Raw genomic sequence first — 2,021 nt, 5'->3', positions numbered from 1 at the left:
AGCACACCAGGCCCACTGATGATTCCCACGTGTTCAGGAAATGATGAGTTCCAGTGAAATTTTTAAGATGTATTAATCTGACAAGCATTATGAACCATCCTTTTCTTCCTTTTTTTTTTTTTTTATTTTTTTTATTTTAGGGAAGGGTCTACAGGGTGTTCAGGTTCTCACTACTACACTGGACTCATAGTGATCCACCTGTTTAGAGCTTCCCAAGGGCTGGGATTATGGGCACACACCACAACGCCCAATCTCAATTGCTATCTCAGGGTGCCCCGGGGTGGGGCTGGCACAGCAGGCCTAGGGACTGAACCCACAGCCCTTGGGCCTACTTGCATGTGCTTTAATCCACTGAGCTATTTGGCCAGGCCTTATGCAAATACGCCATTCTTCCTTATTTTAACATGACACATTGTGCTGATGCTAGATGGGGATTTCTTTCCATCCGGGTTTACACAGCTACTGTATTTATTCACAGGTCCCTCTAGGTTGGCAGATGCCAGAGTAAAACCCTTCAGTGAGCACTAAAATAGACATTGAAACTGACATATAGAATAATCCGAGATATGAAGTTACAGGACCCAAGTTGAAAAAGAAAAACAAAGGGAAGAAACTTGCCCTTTAGATTTCCTTTCCTTACCTAACAGTCAGGCTTGTGAAGTAACTGTTTCCATCTCACACTGAAATCAGGTAGCAGAAAGAGAAGCTTTAGTCATTGAGGTTTGTGCAGTTACCAGAGAGCACAGCAGGCCTGGTCAACCTCCAGTCAGGCCTGGCATTTGTGTCTGCACGCAGGTAGCCAGGAAGCCATCTCAGCCATTCACAAAGTAAAATATCATGCAGCAAATCCACACTGATAGTGAAGGCCAGGACACTCCTGGATGGACTGCCAACCAGGAGTGAGCCTAGTGACTTCACCTGCCTCCTGTCTGCTCCTGACTCTCACAGCCACAGTTCTCAGGGATGCGCTGGTATGCAGGAGACACTTTGACTTCACTAAAGTGGGCTCCTTGGTAACTCTGAGCCACCTTCTGCGTCTTCTCTTGTCTTTCTTCTCTTTCATGTTCACCAGACTAACACTGGTTCCTCTCTCCTAACCAGATTAAAACTCACCTCCAAAGCAGCAGGAAAATCGATGGCGCCTTCAACTATAAATACACTGCCTGCCTCTGTAATGATTACCCAAGAAACTTCTACTGGGACTTTAAGAGTGACAGTGAGTACAGAGATGATCTAAAGAAAGGGTCCTCAGTGAAGGAGGGAAATGTGGAAACCGAAGTGCGGTAGGAAACGGTTGAGTTAGGTGTGGAAGCGCAGCATGGGAGCAGAGACAGTAATGTCCAGGTAGCAAAGAAGAGGCACTGCAGAAAAGCTAAGGTGATTGACTTTCAAGTGATTTGGGAGCACTGAGGCCCCCTGGGCAGGCACACAATGCTAGGAAACAACAGGGGGCATGAGAGATCCTTCCACTCCTTTCTTTCAGGCACTGTACGAATTGCAGCTGTGGTTGACATTGTTCGGGAGCTGAATATCTGCCCTGATGATCTAGCAGTGGTACCCATTGCAGCAAATCGGTTTTATTCTATAAATACCCTGGCCATAAATTAATGGAAGCCCTTGTGTGTCTCACAACGCCCATGTCATCTCCTGTTCGGCAGCATGGCTGGAGAATCTGGCCAGATTTAAAATAAACCACTTATGAGCTTCCTGTGTTCTGTCATACTTCTCTCTTAAACATGTCCTAAAATCTGTCCTGGTACACCAAATTTCTATCATGATGGATCTCTCTCCAAGAACAGTTACTTTTGGCACTCACTTTCTAATGCCCCGAGACAATTTACTTCAGGCTCGGCACTTGCAGAGGTCTCTAAAGGAAAGTGATAAGACCAGAGAAATCGAACAGGCTAACTCTGTGGTGGCAAATGTCCACTGAAACCTAAGAAGCTTCTGTACTCCAGTCAGGTACTCCTGGGTTATTATGTGATCATGGGTCTGAATGGGGAGTGTCTGAGGCAATTTTC

The 2,021-nt window shown here is 46.0% G+C and overlaps 1 protein-coding gene across 1 annotated transcript in view; it reads left to right on the top strand.

Moving 5' to 3' along the window:
* LOC101576444 (prolactin-inducible protein homolog) overlaps positions 1-1,608 on the top strand; it is an 11,227-nt gene extending 9,619 nt beyond the window's left edge. Inside the window, exons 3-4 of the mRNA XM_004629110.1 lie at positions 1,102-1,216; positions 1,484-1,608. Of these exons, the coding sequence (XP_004629167.1) occupies positions 1,102-1,216; positions 1,484-1,608 (240 nt within the window). The remainder of the gene's footprint in view (positions 1-1,101; positions 1,217-1,483) is intronic.
* The last annotated feature ends 413 nt before the right edge of the window (positions 1,609-2,021 follow it).

This window comes from Octodon degus, unplaced genomic scaffold, assembly GCF_000260255.1.
Source record: "Octodon degus isolate 3935 unplaced genomic scaffold, OctDeg1.0 scaffold00027, whole genome shotgun sequence".
In the NCBI taxonomy this organism is placed as follows: domain Eukaryota; kingdom Metazoa; phylum Chordata; class Mammalia; order Rodentia; family Octodontidae; genus Octodon; species Octodon degus.
The sequence above is the reverse complement of the archived record's forward strand: the minus strand, read 5'-3'. Positions and strand labels throughout refer to the sequence as shown.